This window comes from Gossypium arboreum, chromosome 1 (assembly GCF_025698485.1).
Source record: "Gossypium arboreum isolate Shixiya-1 chromosome 1, ASM2569848v2, whole genome shotgun sequence".
Lineage (NCBI taxonomy): Eukaryota > Viridiplantae > Streptophyta > Magnoliopsida > Malvales > Malvaceae > Gossypium > Gossypium arboreum.
This window is the reverse complement of record NC_069070.1, coordinates 32,019,888-32,037,053: the sequence shown is the minus strand read 5'-3', so window position 1 is coordinate 32,037,053 and position 17,166 is coordinate 32,019,888. Positions and strand designations below refer to the sequence as shown.

General features: G+C 32.4%; 1 protein-coding gene across 1 annotated transcript; it reads right to left on the bottom strand.

Moving 5' to 3' along the window:
• Positions 1-12,876: 12,876 nt before the first annotated feature.
• Positions 12,877-13,975, bottom strand: LOC108480910 (uncharacterized). Its single transcript, XM_017784045.2, has one exon. The coding sequence runs from the start codon at positions 13,589-13,591 to the stop codon at positions 12,935-12,937; it is 657 nt and encodes a 218-aa protein (XP_017639534.1). The 5' UTR covers positions 13,592-13,975; the 3' UTR covers positions 12,877-12,934.
• Between the last annotated feature and the right edge of the window lie 3,191 nt (positions 13,976-17,166).

Here is a 17,166-nt window from a genome sequence, read left to right as displayed (position 1 = left end):
GGGTCGAGCATGGTCGACCTTTTGTTTGTGACGCAGATCTCTACTGGGTAACAACTTAAATGGAGCAAGCGATACAGGTGGCTACTTACATTCATCTGGAATCGGTAGGAGTATATATCTCCACATGTTGTACAAGTTTTCTTATTTGTACACTTCATCAATAAAACTCGTTGGATCCAAATGAAGATTCATACAACCTACAATTGCATAAGCGCATAGATAACGAAGTGCATTAAATATCCTACAATCACAAGTCTTATTTCTCAGGTGTACCTGATACACTCCGTGTAATACCTTGATTCGGCCTGTCGAACTCCATCACTCGAAATCATAGGTCGTCGCACAAGTGACAAACTGCGTGTATGCAGTTTACTCATGCCTTACCATTATTAATTTCTATCACTACCGTCGAGCACCATACATGGCCTCCCTACAATTTTCCGGCATAACTCGTTGCTCGCTTTGGGAACAGTTCCGCCAAACAGAAGTATATCTCTTTCACTACTGTCGTTATCAGTAAATGTTCCCTTTAAAATGGAATTGATGCATTCCGTTAGGTTCGATGTCATGTGGTCATATCATAACCCACCATCGTATGCTTGTGTCCACTATTCGAATGGTATGTTTTCGAGATATGCTGCCTTGCCAAGTTAGTTGACTGCAATGTTGCCAACATTTCATGAAAATGATCTTTCGTGATCTTGTACTCTGTCAATATAATTGCATAGCAATGATTACATACAAAAAAAATATAAAAATACAAACGAAACATTACAAACCAAATAATACTGGTGGCAATCAGATACCCATGTTCATCACTTATCGTCACTCAATGGTAGACAGATATTGTTCGTTATAGTTGGATGCAACATGCCTCAAGCAGTATTGATGGTGCGTGGGATCCTAGAGGCTTACTTACTGTTCAATTGCAGACAGTATTCCAACTCCCCGATTCAAGATAACGCATATATCAAGTTGAGGGCAACATGCCTCCTCAATCTAAGCAAAAAGAAATCTTAGTCTTCTGCTTTCTCCCCAGTGTTATTGCAAATGCAATTGGAAGGATCCTCTGATTACCATCCTGTGCCATAGCCAACAATAGCCGATGGGTATATCTACCATACATGAAGGTACCTTCTATTTGTAGCAATGGCTTGTAGTACTGGAATGCATCCCAGCATTTCTTGAAGGTCCAAAATAGATGCTTGAACACTCGGCATCCATAGAACAAGCGGTCGTTGTAGTATGCGAGACCCGTTTCAAGATTTTTTATGCAACTAGGTACGTACCTCTCCAACACTTGACACTACTGCCATACCTCGTTGTATAACACGTCCCACCCACTATGCATACTCTCTAAGGCCTTCTGTTTAGCTATCCATGCCTTACGGTACAAAGGTGTGTAGTTGAATTGGTTGCAAATATTAGCAATTAAAACCGACATGTTAGTCCTCGAATCCACTTTCACCATCAGTAGTATTAGGCCTACGATCATATCTGAATCTAACTTCAGATTATCCTATGAAACAACTACAACCCCACGAATACGTCAAATTAAATTGAAAATAACCCTAAACTCTAAATAAAACCCAAATAACCCAATGATAATGTACTCGAGGCAACACATGTAGGCAAACCGGTAAACTTTTTAATCGTCTATAACCCTATCTTCTTCCTAATAGAAGCCATGATTTTCCATGAGTAATTGTCGTCTCTTACTACACACTTCCCTTCAAACTTCTCTAATTTTGATTTAATCACGTAGAAATTAACCCCATTCTTGATGCTGTATCGCCTCAATACTGTGAGAAAACCATCTTTATTGAAGTACTCCCTACTCGTTTCTAAATCACTGAATCCAATGATGCACAACTGTAGCCAAGCCTCTTGTGTAGCAAGTCTGGAAATTCCAATACATTATCTGTCAAAAGATCGACATTATACATGTGGGCTGGCGAGGAGTATGACGTGAATCATGGATCTTCTTCTTCTACTTCTTTATCACCCCTTTCACCGTCTTTAGGTTCAGTTGGGACAGGCTCCGATTAAAAAAATAACCCAACTTCTAAACTGTTAGCACCAGGCTATCGGGGTGGATCCACATCAGTTTCATTGTCATCTTCATTCTCCTGCCCACTAACATTTGCCATGTTGGAGGTCCCATTACCGGTGGACGTTGGAGGGAGTAAATTAATCTTTCTCGTGTACGTTTCAGAATATCCAAAATCACATGTTGATTGTCAATCACTGGAAGATGATGTCATTCCTCGGTAAGTATTCCCAACGTTGAACATCGACCCATCGAGGTGCATGTCACATCCACTAATTGAGTGTCATACAGGGGTAGTGTATTCCATTCTACTACCAAAATTCGATAGTTCGGTGTTCTGCCTCCCACAATTGAAATATAAGGCTGAGACAGATGAGTGTCTTCTTATTGATGATCCCGGGATATCATAATGGGAACTTTCTACCAGAGTAGTTGTACTATCGACATTTTCAACCATTCTCACATTTCGGGCAGGAAGAGATATTGAAGTCGCAAGCCATTCATCCGGTCTTGAAAATTCCACATACAACTCAAGAAACAGTAATCCACTTTCAAGGTGCATTTGCGCCATTGCCTCAAACCCTGAGCATCTTTGGTATCAAATGAGTCATATCTCAAGGGATCAACCGAAACACAAAATTAATACTTAATAGACGAAACTCTCATTGCAATAGATCTGAAGATTTTTTGCCTAATTCTTTTACAAAGTTCTGTCAACTCTATGTTCTGGTTAAAAGTCAGTCGCGATGTGTCCTCTAATAAAAAAGTCACGCTGTTCTAGTTGTCACGGACCTCACCGTCATAATAAATAGTAGCATGAATTCATCCACTCATTTTCAACCAATTTATCTATCGAGAGAAAATTTCAAAACAAGAAAAATTATCACGAAAAATCAAAACATTATGAAATAAAATATAATGTTTCATATAAATGTGTTACTTATACTTTCAACCTCAACTTCTATTCTTCTGAACTTCTTCAATTTCTATTACTCCAACTTATGACATCGGAAGCTAAAATATGGGTCATTTATAGCCTAAGGGAATGCATCATACTCCTTTCTGTAAAATGCATCCCACTATCAGAAGCAGTACTGAAAAGGGCGTCCAGTTGGAAGCATTTTTAATACTTTTGCTGACAGTGCATCCTACTTGGAGCATTTTTCCTTAGAAACCTCAACCCCTACTATTAGGAGAATTTTTCAAAAACCTCATCTCAGGAATCTTGGGATATTTTTTCAAAACCATTTCATTAAATTTATTTTCTCAGAAGTAGCAGCATTGAAAAGAGCATCCAGTTGGAAGCATTTTCAGTACTTTTGCTGACAATGCATCCTACTTATAGAGTTTTTCCTCTACAAACCTCAACCCATCTCGTCAAAACTATTTCTTCAAAACCCATCCTCAAAAAAATATTTTCTCAGATTCCATCCTGTACAAATTATTTTTTAAACCCCCTAAACCCTAAAATCTAAACATTAAAAAATAAAACCCCTAAACCTAATTTAAAAAATCCTAACCTTAAATAATTAAAAATTAAAACAAAACCCTAACTTGGAAAACACGAGCAAAAGCGGTCCCACGTGGATGATTTTTAGATAAACGCTTCCACTTTAGCGCGTTTTACCCTAACAGTGGGGAAAAAATGCTGAGTTGGATGCGATTTTCCACGTATCCCCTGAAAACGATGCCAGCTCAGTGCGTTTTAGTGAAAACAGACCATTCCCGTCATTTTTAAAAAAAAGCTGCCCATTTCTGTAATTTGTTTTTAAAAAAGGGCTTTTATTAGTCATTTGGTCGGAATTACATGCAAAAAAGTAAATGGTCAAACCTTCAAGCTAATCTAACAATGGAGTTTCGATGGGGAGAAGTAAAAATGAAGAATGTGATGTTATTATTTTATGTTTTAAGTTTTATTTACCTTATTTTTAATTTTTAAAATTAACTAAATTCATTGTAAAAGAATCACAAACCGTCCACCATAAGCTATTATGGTTAAATTGACATTTAAATCCATGAAATTAGATTCCTAAACGTAAATTAGCCTTTTAAAATTAATAGCAATTTATTTTTACAGTTTTTACAATTTAATCTTTTTTCTTTAATTAACTAACCAAACATCAAAATTACCGAAGCAAGTTTCAATATGACATTCTAATGACCTCGTAAATATTAGTTGAAATTGTGGTCTCGAAACCATTTTTTTGACACTACTAGAAAACAAGTTGTTACACAAAGTCTCCAAGACTTTGTGGAAGCTCTACTTTGGGGGCATCACGGATTGCCCAAGAACCACTTTTTAAACTTCCAAAAGGAATTTGAGCATTGTAATGTAACAACCCATTTTTACAGAATTTGAAACAGTGGTTTCAAAACCACAAATCTGATTCCGAAAAAAATTTATTTTAATATTATTTTAGGGTCTATAATATGATAATAATGTTGTGTGAAAATTTCGTAAAGAAATTTTATCGATTTACATGCTTAAATCGATAAATGACCAAATTGCACAGGGTGCAAAAGTTGAGTTCTAATAGCTAAAGGGATTAAATAGCTATAGAACTTTAAATTGGAGGTCCTTATATGGTAATTAGACCATTAAAAATACTTAGTCATTGAGGATGATGATTCATCCATGGAAAATAAAATTAAAGAAAAGGACAAAAATTGGAAGAATAAAAAAATAAAGGTGATAAATAATAAAAGATGAAAATATTATCATTTATCATCATCTTCCCCAAATATTTTTCATGGAAACCCTAGGAATGAGAAAGCAAGCTTTCTTGGTCAAATTAGGTAAGTATTCAAGCCTCGTTTTTAGTAATTTTATATTTTTGAGATCGAGATAACTTAATCTATTTATTTTGGGGATCAATTTGAAAAGATATCAAAGTATAGAATTTTTACCATGGATGAATATGCTGAAATTATGAAATTTATGGTAGAAAATGAAAGGTTGTTGATAGATAAACAACTTTTACAAAGTGAATTTTTATGAAAACTTGATTTAGGGACTAAATTGTAAAAATGAGAAATCCATGGAAAAATTCTGATTTTTATGAAATATATGGGCTGTAAATATTACATGAAAAATTTGGTTAGGCTTGGAACAAGGATTAAATTGCATGAACTTTATTTTTAGAGTCTAGAGACAAAATCGTCATTTATTAAAAGTTTAGGGCAAAATGATAATTTTTCATAATGTGTAAATTGGACTAAATTGAGTATGAATTACATTAAACTGATGTTAAATTTACTCGTATAGATCTGGATAAACCGAATATGGAGTTAGAACGAGGAAAGGAGAAATGTCAGATTAGTAGACTTTATGTACACGAGCACTTATTGAGCTAAGTTCGTATAACTAAATTGTATATGTTTATATGTTTGAATTGAATGTTGTGTATGTAAATTGTATAAATGCCATAAATATGTGAAATGATCACATATTCGTTAAAGCCTGAAAAATAAAAGTGTCTGAAATAAATGATAATACTTGATAAGTGATAAATGATATAAATGTTATTTTTATGCTTGAGTTGAATGTGAACATTTGAATTGAATAAATGCATAAATATATGAGATTGATCACATACCCAACAATTGCCTGATAAATGTCAAATTCCGTTTGAAAAAATGAAAAATCGATGGATATGTGATTTCCCAAAATGAATGAGGTCGTGTATTTGTTGCTGACAGGATTTAGCTCAGACGAGAAATCCTATTGACCTCATTACAGATAGGATTTAGCCTGAACTGGTAATCCTGATATAATTGCTCTCGAGCATATGTTACAATTAGGGTTTAGCCTGGACTGGTAGTCTTAATTAAGCTCTTCAGAGCATATGTTACAGAAAGGATTTAGCCTAAACTGGTAATCCTAATTAAGCTTTTGTGAGCATATGTTGGAGACAGGATTTAGCCTGGACTAGTAATCCTATAATATGATATGTGGCTTGAGAGTGTGTTTCCTGATTAAGTGCCCTAAGAGGTACTTTTGAATATGAATTGACGGATTTACTGATTTGTACACTTTGCGTGTACTACCTGAGTATTCATCGATATTTTCAATAATTCAATGGGTAAAATCCTGACATGAAAAGAAATGCGTTTTTACATGTATCTGCCTAAAGTACATGAAAATGATGTTATATTAAATATGGAAGTATGAAATTATGATATACGAACATGGAAATTTGTTTGATGAATACTTCATCTATGAGAATAGATTTGTACATATCGAGTGTATTATCTGTGTGATTATTAATATTTCAGTTGAATAATGAGCAAAGTTCTGACATGAAATATGGTAAAACTCGAGATGAATTATTGTAGAATGTACCTAAAAAATATGGAAATATTTGTATATATGTTATATGAATACATGATGTGGAAAACATATGTGTATGAGAATCTGAATATTGTTGAACTCATATATGTGTTTTCTTGATGTTTATATGAAATAAGTTACTAACAAAAGTGATAAGAATATGATTTAGGGCTTGGAACCGAATGTTTGATTGTGATTTACGTGTTTATCTTTAATATGAATAGTTGGTAAGTTAATTACCAAGTTATACGGACTTACTAAGAGGGCTTGGAACCGAATGTTTGATTGTGATTTACATGTTTATCTTTAATATGAATAGTTGGTAAGTTAATTACCAAGTTATACGGACTTACTAAGCATTATATACTTACTCTGTTTTATTTTTTCCTGTACTATAGTAAATCGGAAGCTCGTTGGATTGGTAGCTTGACGGAGATCACTCACACTATCCATCGACTCAATTTGATATATAAGGTAAAACAATTGTGGTTATAATGGCATGTATAGGTTAAATTGGCCAAGGAATGGCATGTAAATATTTGTTAATGACTAGCTATTGGAATGGCTAGTTATGAACATGTTTTGGTGTTTATGTATAGAAGACTATATCATGGTATACGTTTGAAAATGAATGATAAATAGAAATCACAATGAGATATGTATGAATGAATTAAATTAGCATATTTGATACAATATGCACAAATGTGAAAGTAGTATATAGATAAATCTGAGTATAAATTGACATGTATAGGACTTAAATTTTGGCATGAAAATGTGGTTGGTGAAGGTGATAAGTTGTGTATAAGTGTTGGTGTAGGTGCAAGGCTAAAAGGGGTGAAAAATAAAGCTAGGAAATGGCTTTATTTTGTCCACATGGATAGACATGGGCGTGTGTCTTAACCGTGTGTGACACACGGCTTAGCACATGAGCGTGTGGTCTGGCCGTGTGTCCCCTGCATCTTAAATTTTAACAGAATGCTCAAAATTGAGCACACGACCAGAGACACGGGCGTGTGTTTCAGCCGTGTGAGTAACACAACATAGCACACGGGCGTGTGACTTGACCGTGTGATGCAAGTCAGAGAGTTATACGGGGCAGGACACGACTTGATGTTAGGGGTGTTCAATTGGTTAACCGATCGATTAACCGACCCAAAATATCATTAACCAAATTAACCGACCCTTCAAAAATTTTAACAATTAATCGAACCAAAATTTTTTCGATTAATTCGGTCGGTTAATCGAATTAACAGAAAATTATATGTTTTTTTTTTATTTTTGGTTAAAATAAGTATAAAATTAACCTAATTACCTGAATTAACCGAATTAACTGAATTATTTGTATAAAATTATATGTTTTTTATTTTTATTTTTATTTTTAGAATTTTATTTTTATTTATTAAATTATTTGTAATTTTATTATTGGGTTGGGTAATTGGGTTGGGTTAGGTACTTGGGTTAATATATATTTGATTGGGTATTTGGGTTTATGTTGGATTGGGTTTGAGTAAATAGTGGACTATTTATATATTATAATTTTATTTATTAATTTTTTCAGTTAAACCGAAAAAATTTGGTTAATCAACCGATTTTGAACCAAATTAACAGTTAACCAAAAACTTAAAAAATTATTAACCGACCCTCAACCTAATTTTTTCGGTTTTACCTGAATTTTGCACACCCCTACTTGATGTATGGGCGTGTCATAGGGTCACATGGGTGTGTCTCTTAGCCACACGGGCGTGTGAGCCCTGCATTTAGGAAAAATTTTGAAATTTCATAATAAATTTTTTGAAATCCCGATTAAGTCCGATTTAATTCCAATATTTATATTGGGTCTCGAGGGCCCATTCAAGGGACAATATGATTAGTATTGGACATAAATAGTAAATGATGTGAAATATCTGCAATTATTCTGTAAACTTTGGTAAAGCTTCGTAACCCTATTCTGGCGACGGATACGAATTAGGAGTGTTACATGTAAATAATTGAATAATTGGAGACAAGACTATCTATTTTTGCTTATTTTTCAAACTCATTTCATGTTTAGGATTAAGATTTAGTATAGGACTTTTTTGTGTAGTTGAGAATTTTGAGTTGAAAAAAAAAAAAACTAAGGCTTTTGTGCATGCTACAGTGATATCGCGACATCCTAGGATGGGAGTCGCGACATTGTAGGCAATTTCGAGGTAGGGCCTAAAACTAAATAGATGCAAGAAAAAGTTTTGTTTCAAAAGTGTAAGGATGTCGCGATATTGAAAGGTGGAAGTTGCGACATCGAATAAATAAAAATAATAACTTTTATATGATTTAAAAATAATTTTTATATAAAAATTTATGTTATTTTCATTATTTTAAATATAAAATATTTATTTTATAATAATAAATTTAAATTAATTCTAAATTAAATAAAAATTGCTTTTGATTTAGTTTAGGTGACTGTAATTTTAACTTTTATTTCATAAACTGTCACATACATTAGATCAAATTGATTTTCAATTTCTTGATTTTTCTTTAACAACCTACAAATAATATAACATATAAAAAAATAATTATATTTATTCAATGTACCTTTAACAAAAAATAAGAAAAATGCTAAAATATACTATAAGTCTCTACTTTTGTTTTAAAAAATAGCCATTAACTTATCAAATTTTAAAATTTAAGTTTCTGTAATGACCCAAGATTCACGAGCACCGAAAAAGTACAGTATTGGGCCTCCGTCTTAATAAATCGGGTTTGTAAGTAATTATTAGGAGTAATTATGAGTCTAGTAGTGTGTTTAATTAAGTTTTAATTAGGTGAATTTAACTTAAATTAGGATAGTTAGCAAAAATAACTAAATTGAATAAAGGGTAAAAATTTATTATAGATTAAAAGAAAGTATAAAGGGCCAAAATGGTAATTAAACCAATTTACTATAGATGAGGCGGCAATCTTAGATAAAATTTAAGATTTTTATTAGATTTTATATGTTGAAGGTTTTAAATTAATTTATAAATTATATTAATTATTATTATATTATGAAATAAGTTAAATAAAGACAAATGTATGGTAGTGATTTAATACAAGTGAATTAATAGAAATATATACATTTGTGATATTTTTATTTAATTAGTAAAAAATATTTATTAGATAAAATAATTAAATTGTAAGATTTTGAGTAATGAACAAATTAGATAATAACATTTGTAATAATGTAAATATATACATTTGTATTATATTTATTTATTTACTTGAAAATTAAGTAAAAGATAATTACTAATTAAATAATTATATTAGAAGATTTTTATTAGTAAATAAATTGAAAGTATGACAATTGTATGGTATTGATGGTGTACAAATGTAGTAAAAAATAATATATATATATATATGTACATTTGTATGTATATGATTAATTATATAAAAATATTTAATGTTATTATATTATAATATAATAAGTTAATTAATAAAATAAAAGATATATATATATATATATATATATATATATAACATAAAAGAAAAGAAATAAAGAAGGAAAGAACATAATAGCAAATGGGAAAGAAAGAAAGAAAGGAGAAAAACAAAAGAAAAATGAAAAGTAGGGATTTGAAGCTTTAAATTTTGAAAAGGTAAGTCAATTAAGTCCTTTCACTTAATTTTGATGTTTTTGAAGTTTTAAAACAAGGTTTTGATGAAATTAAGTTAATATTTTGGAAGTTCATAGGTTTTCAAATATAGTTCATGTTGAACAAAAATATGAATTAGGGGTTTAATTGAATGAATTTCAAGTTAAAAGTGATAAAGGGATTAAATTGTAAAAAAAGCTATAAGTTTTGTGATAAAGGGATTAAATTGAAAGAAGTTTTAGATTAGGATTTTATTGTGAATATTGAATAGTTGAGTTTAATATAGCAAGAAATTAAAGTAGAAAAGAAGTATAAATTGAGTTAGAAAAGTAAGTGAATTTAGTTAGGACTAAATTGGGAATAAGTAGGAATTGAATAAAAAATTCAATTATTTGTTATAATTTAATGCTGTAACTGATAGTGAAAATTATTATTATTTTCGTAGCTAACAAGGAATCCGAGGCATTGACATCGAAAGGAGAGGAAAAAGTTGTAGAGGAGTAACCGAATAAATCCGGATTTGTATTACTATAATTCAAGTTATTTTTATTAAATGTTAAATTTTTAATTATATGTATGGTAAGTAAATTATGAGGTTAGTATTATTATGGAATTGAAAAGGAAATTGAATTGATGATGGATAAGTATTAATATTGAATTTTATATTGATGAAAAGTGAAATTGAATTGATTCGTAAATGAATTGAAAATGATATTGAATTGAGAAAGTGAATCGAATACCCTATTAACTAGTCGGGCTGAGTTGGATATAGTTGGCATACCATAGGATTGGAAGTGTTCAGGGATGCAGGATGCCTCGACCTCGAGTCGATGAGACACTAGGTGTCACTATATTACTTCGGAGAGATTCAATGAGGTACTGTGCACCAACTTACTTCGGCTTGGCCGATGAGATACTGGGTGTCAATTATTTGCTTCGAACTATCTGATGAGGCATTGGGTGCCATACTGGAGTGTTTGGTTGGATCTGTGTATCCGCCAAATTCCGAGGCCTGTTAATAGGGGTAATTAAAGGAAATGTTAAACTGAATAAAATTAATTGATTAAGCCATTAAAAAAAAGTGAAAATGGAACGTGAATTAAAAAAAAAAAGTGATTTGAATGTGAGTATGAGAATGGAAAGCATGAACTAATGGTTCATGAGATGGATAATGGCTCAACATAAATGTATGTGATTTCAACTGTTGATTAGCTAAATTGAATTGTATGAATATATTGAGAATGACAAATTTAAGTTTGAATTGATTTAGTAAAAAAATAAAAATAAATAAAGTTATATGATTTAATGATATGGTTATTATGTTTATAATTTGAATTATAGTAATACCGTTGAGTATAAAATACTCAACATACGGTTGTTTCCGTGTGTAGGTTAATAGGTGTTCAGAGTCTCAGTTCAGCATCCAGGTGATCCCGACTCCAGTGCAAAACTCGGTAATGTATTTTTCTTTTGGTAAAAGTGGCATGTACATAGGTGTTGTTTTGGTCAATTTAAAATGCTATATGATTTTTGTTGTAAAGAATGGTATTTGGTATTTTAGTGTTTAAACTAATAAAATGGTATGAAAATTTATATGATATACATGGTATAATTGGTGCTAAATTTAGAATGGAATGAATGAAATTCTAATTTAATTTTTAATGGTAATATAAATGTACATAGAGTAAATTATCAAATAAATGTTATATGTATGATTTTAATACGATTAAACATGAAATTGCATTCGTTCAAATATTGATTTTGGATTGGTCCTAGTTTAAAATTGCAGAAAATGTTAGATATTTACAAAGGGGTTATATTGAGTTAAAAAAAAATCCTCGAAGCACTCGAACAAGTCCCTATTCCCCTCTAATACTTATTTTGGGCCTTGAGGGTCCAATTAAGGGACTTTATAATTATTTTATAATATAATATGTTCGATAATTATTTAAATATTAATCACAAATTGTCTGATTATTCGATAATATATCGTAACTCTGTTCCGACGACGGTTTAAGATTAGGGGTATCACAGTTTAACTCTAAACATAGTTAAATTTATTGAAGTAATATTTAAAAAAAAAAACAAACTTAATAATTATATAATTAAAAAATAAAATAATAATTAACTTAAAATTATATAAAAAAAATTAACGAGGTTAAAACTTGAACTTAAATTATAAAAAACTAAATTCCAGATGCTCTAAAAGGCCAAGGAGTTATGAAGGATTTTAACCTAAAGAAAAACATAAACTCGAATTTCGAGGACACTGACTGGTGATGATATTCAGTGTCTCTTCTGCTCCGCTGTCTTGGGTCCCACTAACCTCACTAACTCAACTCTCCCCACTTAATTATAATTTTCTCACTGGCACATTTATCGAAATCCGATGGGCAATTAATTCTCCGACGACGATGATCCCAAACCATCTGCAACTGACTGAATTTTGCTCTATCAAAATTTAAAGTTTAAACGACGTCGTAGACTTTCTGACCTCCCAATTAGTGCCCTTCCTCGAACAATGGAAAAAAAAAGAGTAAACGGAAAACAAGCCGGATTTTGCGCTGCCTTTTTTCCAGCTCATTATTCAACTCACCTTTGCTTCATTATTGGTCCAAAACCAAAACAAAAAGCCCCACCACAAAGTAATCTCACTTCACTCTATCATTAGTATCCATCCTTTACTTACTCTTCAATTAATCCCTTTAAATAAAAAGTTCATTAATTCACAAATTATGCTCATAAGCTGAAACCTTTCTTTCTTTATACTAAAAACACCTTACTTGCAGCACCCACAACAATCAAAGTTCTAATTTTTACAGTTTTTTTGACAAATTGGGTATAAAAAATTTAAAACCCAAATCACCAGATCCTCCAAAACTGATAAATTTTAAGAAAAAAAAAGCTGTTAAATGTCTAAAATTACATTAAAAAAAGGAAGAAAAATTAGCAATGAAACCCTAAAACAGACCCATCATTCACAGCAACGGTGACTCTACACTCCGATTTAGCATCCACGTGATGGGCGAACACATTTAGAACCCGAATCCGACCCGCTAATTCCATCCGAGAGTCAATCTCCATCGTTGGTCCAACTCGATTCACATTATTACCCCCGCCGAACCCAGCTGTCACCCCAACGGGCCCTGTCATCTTCGCCGCCACCGTAGTAGTAGCACCAGGTATAGGTATCGTGGTGGCCGCCGCCGCTTGATTCGGTTGCGCCAAGGGAAATGACTGAACTGCAAAAGTGGCGGCCATGTATTGAGTCTGACCCGACTCGATCTTCCCGGCGGGTATGAACATGAACCCGACTTGAGATCCGGAGTAAAGGAGCTGAATAGTGCTGTCGTAGTGAGAAAAAGTGGCTCTGTTAGGGTTGTTAACGGTGACGTATTGAGAGAAAGTGAAGCTGACGGAGTTGTTGCCGACGGAAAAAGAAGGGAGCTGGATGGAATTAACGTAAATCTTAGGGTCTTTGGGTTTAAAAACGGTGAAATAAACAATGAGAACAATGATTACAAGAAAGATCAAGAAAATGGTTGCTACAATACATGATGCCAGATTTGTACGGCCAGATGGCGGCCTTTGAGACTTCACCATGATTTTTGTAAATTCGAACTGTGTTTTTTTTCTTGGGTGTTGATCTAAAAAGAGAAAGGAAGTGAAATGGGGGAAGGAAAAGAGTGTTTGGATGTAGGGAAAATAAGAGAGTATTTAAGAAGAAGAGAAAGTGGGGGAAAGGAAAGTAATGTGAAAGGGAAGACTTTTTCTTTGGTTGGGTTTTGTCATTTTATAAGAAAGGATTTGGAGTTTATGTTGGAGCTATTCAAAGCTTAGATTTTTGAGTGTTTTTTTTTATGCTTTGGGGGAAGGAATCATTGAATCAAAGATGAAGTGAATGAAAAAGAAAGAAGAAAAATTAATTAAGAAGAAAATTGAAAAGAAAAAGTGAGGGTATGCTAGTTCTTAACTTTTAACTTTAAAGAGGATGAGAATTTTTTTTTTTTTGAAAAAATGGATAAGAAGATGATGCAAATTGTAAGAATTTGCAGTTTGGAGGCGGAAATTATGAAAAAAAAAAATTCAGTTATTTAGTTTTAAGATTCATCTTTTTTTTCTTTTTTTTCCTTTCTAGTTTGGGATGTGTTTGATTTTTCGCAACAAAACTGGAATATTTAGGTTATTAACTGTTAACCTAAATATAGTATTTTATATAAATTTTAACACTCAAATATGAAAAATAAGAAATTTTGTTCAAAGAGCATTATTAAGAGTAGATGTTTGAAGATTGGTAGAACAAAATATTGTAGTTAAATTGGTATTTAGAAAATCAGATAAATACTGGATAAGATATCCAAAAAAATGAAAAAGGGTAAGAATAGTAAAAAATGAAAAAGAAAGGGTGGTAAGTCGAAAGGTAACTACGGTCTTGTTTTTACATATAGGAGTCAAAGGAAAAAGCTTTAGGTAAAGAAAAATTGATGCCTTTCCACATGGTCAGTGGAATGATTGTCAAACGGCAAAAGCGTAGTCTATTTGGTGTGTTGGAACAAATCAGTGGTCTTCTTGTAAGAAGTGAAACAACAATTTCAATGGCGGTGGCAGTGGCAGTGGAAAATGACAGAAATTTGCTAAATTTACTGCAGTAAGAATTGTGGGTGTTTCAATATAAGCTTCTTTGGGTTTCTTCTGCCAATAATTGTATGAACGGATAGAAAAAAAAAAACTTTTTAAAAAAATTAATTTGCGCATAGAAATTCCAGACTCAAGTTGGGAGTATCATAATTAATTACCACTGCTCTATAGATTAAAATTGGTTTTATTTACTTACAGGGTCAGGTGAGATGAGTTTTTGTTTGTCCGACCCAATTTGTATATCTCTCGTTCTGATATCATCCTCAAACATGACCCTAAAATTAGAGAAATTATTTTACTCCAATTAAGGTTGTTGAAACCAAATTGGATTGGCTTATTGGATCGATTGAAAAAGAATAAAAAAAAATCGGTTGAGTTGAAAGTTGAACTGAGTTTTTTAATTTTTAATATTTTAAAAACAATAAAATTTAATAATTTGATTAATTTAAATTAAATCTGCAATCAAATCCATCAAATTAAAAATTAATGACTTAATAATTCAACCAACTCAATCCAAAAAAAACTTACCCCTGTAGTAACAGTGCAGATCAAAATCCGATGGTCATGTTTAAACTCACCCATTACTTCCATATTTCAGAAAGGGAAAATAGAAAGGCTCTTTGACATGACACACCTTTAATTTGGGTTGAGTAAAATATTAAGAGAACGTTGGATATGGCTGATCTTGGCCCATTTTTAGTTTACCTTTCTGAAACGATATATGGTCCAAAACAATCATCAAATTACACATAAAAAAACCCAATATATGCAAGTTTTACATCAAACCCAATCATCAATGGCTACCTATTATTTCATTATCTTTGAATCTGTTCAACATATTAATACAGGATCAAGTAATAACTTGATAAAGTTATAAAAATAAATAAATAAATAAAGGAAAGCTTCAATCTCCTATGAAGGATAAGCCATCTACATTGACATAATTTGTGGTCCATACAAAAATGGACTCATCATTAACTCAATACATTCAAATATGTACCATGTGTTGTTCCAATAGGGTCGGAAGCGTGTAAATTATTGTACTAAAAAATCACAGAAAGTTCAATTCCCAGGGAAGAGAGGTGGATCACAAGGATCTCTTAAATACCAAGTCTTTCCTTAGTCGAATATCCTTTTATAGTAATTTAATAGCACAATTAAATACTACTATTATACCTCAAATAATGAAAGAAAAATAGGACAAGAAAGAACACAAGAGTTTTAACGAGGTTGATAAATTATACCTACGTCCTCGGGCACTAACACCGGATGATAACTTTACTATCTCCAAAATATTACAAACAAATAGAATTCCTTAAGAATTCTCAAATGGGAGAAGAGAAAACTAAAAGAGAAAGATTGGTTGGGATAGTTGAAATGAGAAATGGTTAGGCCTATTTATAGTTGAGGTTCGGGGACTAACTTGCAAATGGCCTAAAAATTAGGGACCAAAATTGCAATTATCCCATTCAACTTTAAACAACTTGCCTATCACTTTTTTCTTTCGGTGCCACTTGCACCTCCCAATTTTGACTTTTCAACACCCATTTTTTTTAATTTGACTTTTCAACAATCTCCACCTTGAAGATTTGATTAGGATAATCACATCTTCACATACTCCTTCAACTCCCCAAATTTGATAAAGCTATCTTTTGTAGTGCCTCCAAATGCGCTCTCGGCGCCATACACTGAAGGTGCTCAAATTTTCAGGATGTTAATCAAGTTCAAACAATGATTAAACTTGATTGTTGTTACCACCTTAGTCATCATATCTGCGGGATTATCTGCTGTCGGAATCTTCAAGTAGAATTTTCCTTTTCAAAGACTTCCCACAAAGTGATATCTTACGTCGATATGCTTGGTTCTTGAATGATAGACTTGATTTTTCGCTAAATGAATAGCGCTCTGACTGTCACAATATAGACTAATGTGACTTTGAACAACTCCCAAGTCTTTCAACAATCCATTAAGCCAAATAGCCTCCTTAATGACTTCTCAGAATCGCCATATATTACGCCTCTGTAGTAGACACGATCAGAGGTGTAAGGTAGACTTCCAACTCACTGGGGCTTTCGCAAGAGTAAACAGATACCCCGTAGTTGAACGACGTTTATCTAAATCACCGGCAAAGTCGGAATCAACATATCCGACTACAAACCCGACCAAGTGCTTCATCCTGCTCAAAATTAAACCAACATCTACGGTTTTGAAGATACCGTAGAATCCATCTCACACTTGCCAATGTCCTTTTCGAGGATCATGCATATACCGCCACAACTCCAACGACTTGTGAAATGTCGGTAGCGTACACACCATCGCATACATCAAACTCCCAACTGCATTAGCATATGGGACTTTTGCCATATATTCTCTTTCTTCTTGTTTTTGGAGATAATTGAGCACTAAGTTTCAAATGAGAAGCAAGTGGGGTACTTACATGTTTAGTGTTTTCATTTACACCAAAACATTGTAATACCTTTTTCAGATATTGCTTCGATTCAAACAAAGCTTGCCTCTCTGTCTATCTCTACTTATCTCCA

Coding starts and splice junctions, on each gene's coding strand:
- LOC108480910 (XM_017784045.2), bottom strand. CDS start 13,591: ATGGTGAAGTCTCAAAGGCCGCCATCTGGCCGTACAAATCTGGCATCA.